Source organism: Humulus lupulus, chromosome 9, assembly GCF_963169125.1.
Source record: "Humulus lupulus chromosome 9, drHumLupu1.1, whole genome shotgun sequence".
NCBI classification, from domain to species: Eukaryota; Viridiplantae; Streptophyta; class Magnoliopsida; order Rosales; family Cannabaceae; genus Humulus; species Humulus lupulus.
In genome coordinates, this window is record NC_084801.1 from 116,012,594 (window position 1) to 116,014,644 (window position 2,051).

Consider the following 2,051-nt stretch of genomic DNA (forward strand, 5'->3'; position numbering starts at 1 on the left):
TAAGTATCTCCATCTATATTTCCTGACTGTTCGCTTCTATTTTGCAGTCATGTCAGCTGAAGATCTGTTCGACCTGTATAGCGAACCTAAACCCGCCGCTCCTTCGAGCAAGAAAAAGGGGCGCAGGCAACATCGCGGAGAGAATAGTAGCAACCCTCCGACAAAAAAGACTCGGATCCTCCAATACTAGTTCCTTCCAAGGAAACAATGCCTCCTCCAGCTCCCATCGACCAGACGTCTCCCCTAGCCCCTGTCGACCAAACACGTCCTCCAACACCTGTTAACCAAGCTCTTCCAGCTCCTGCTGACCAGACACCTCCTAATCAAAGAGGCTTTGACGAACATTGTGCTTAGTTCGGCCAAAGATAGGCTGACTAAGCTATCGAGGCACTGATGCATCCAAGAGGCTATCATCGGTACTGACTCCATGGAGGTCAACCAGATCATTAACCGTGCGCTGAACGAAGTGCTTAGCGTAAGTTGCCATTTTTTGCTGAGTTTTATTTGTTTATCTTGTCATTTTATTTCCATTAAAAATTTTATCTTTTTTTTCTTCTGATCTCAGGGAGTTCTGACCATGAGCGCTAGCTGGCACCGCTCGGGATCCCTGGCCGCTCAATATGAGAAGAGACTTGGCGAGTAGCTTAAAGCGTCTGAGGATAGACACGCTGAGGAACTTAAGACGACTGAGGTCAAATACACCGAGGAGCTTAAGGCGGCTGAGGCTAAATACACCGAAAAAATTGAAGCAGCTGAGAAGAAAAATGCTGAATTGCTCAAATATAAGGCTAAGCTGGCCAAAGAGCTGAAACAACATCATGCTAGCTTGACCAAAGCCATTGAAACTAAAGAGAAGTACAAGGAGGCATCTTTGCTTAATTTCAAGGAAGCCTCTAAGCTTCAAGATGATCTGGTCATCAACAGAAAGGAGACTGAGAGGTTGGAGGAACGCGTCAAAGAGCTCGAGGAGACCAATGCCAGTAACCTGGAGAGCTACAAGGAAGCCACTTTTAAATGCTTCTATACGTTCTGGAAGCACAACCGCGGGGTGGACTTCAGCTCTCTATCAGAGTGTATGAGGCAGTCTGAGATAAGCAGGTGCCTGACTCGCCTTGAAGAGGAGGAGAGAGCGAAAGTTCCAGCCTCCCCTGAAATCTCCTTCGCTACAGGCATTGATGGCGTAGAAGGGGAAATTGGGGCCTCCGTTGACCAGCAAACTCCTCACGATCCTCCTGCTTCATAATTTTTCTGTTTTTTATTTAACTTTGTAATTTGGGACACACGGACCTCGGTTCGTAGTGTCAAAACAATATATTTTTTGCTGCACGGGCAACTTTTTCTTTTAAACAAAGAATTACATCCGAGCAGTAACTGCTCGCTGTGTAAAACAATTTACTTTTAATATTTAGATATTATAATACTTATATTACAACATCCTGTTCGCATGACCAAACTTAGCATAGCACTTTGGTTTGATTTAGCAAAATTTAAACAAAATTTTGAAAAATACTCTAAGTACTGTAGCATGCTTTCACTTATTTTGCTCGTGTGTTTACATATTCTTGTTGATATGCTTTGCTTACTAGATACCTTATATGCCCCCAAGTGATTGAGGAGCTTTAGGTCCTCGGTCACTTGCCTTGACCAAGACCTGCTCGTAATAAAGAGAAAAGAATGATAATATAGCAAAACAACATACGTAATGAGCAAATATTTGTAATAAATACAATAGTTGGCAAGATTGACTGGCTGCGTACTGTCCCTTTTATTTCTTGTAATAAATGGACAATCGTGTCTGTACGAGTGATCAAAAATTTGATCTTACACTTACAAGCGATCATTCACATGATTGACTAACCCTTGTTCATAAACTTGTAAAAAGTAAAATTAATACAAGCCAATTCTTTAAGAAGAATTGTTTATTGATAGTACTTGCGCAGGTGTTCTCCATTCCAATAGTGAGGAAGAGATCTCCATTTAAGTGAGCATGTTTATAGGTGCCTGGTTGAAGGATGTACGTCCTAAAATTCAGCACGAGTCTTTTAGCCAGC

The 2,051-nt window shown here is 42.4% G+C and overlaps 1 protein-coding gene across 1 annotated transcript; it reads left to right on the top strand.

Annotated features, from left to right (window-relative positions):
- The first annotated feature begins 427 nt into the window (after window positions 1-427).
- Window positions 428-1,243, top strand: LOC133799956 (uncharacterized). The gene is made up of 2 exons (XM_062237939.1): window positions 428-475; window positions 644-1,243. Exons 1-2 carry the CDS (start codon window positions 428-430, stop codon window positions 1,241-1,243), a joined length of 648 nt encoding a protein of 215 aa, XP_062093923.1.
- Window positions 1,244-2,051: the final 808 nt, after the last annotated feature.

Bases quoted from the DNA above. Each gene is read 5' to 3' on its own strand.
- LOC133799956 (XM_062237939.1), top strand. From the start codon at position 428: ATGGAGGTCAACCAGATCATTAACCGTGCGCTGAACGAAGTGCTTAGC. The intron at 476-643 runs GTAAGTTGCCAT...CTTGGCGAGTAG, and splicing joins CGCTGAACGAAGTGCTTAGC to CTTAAAGCGTCTGAGGATAG.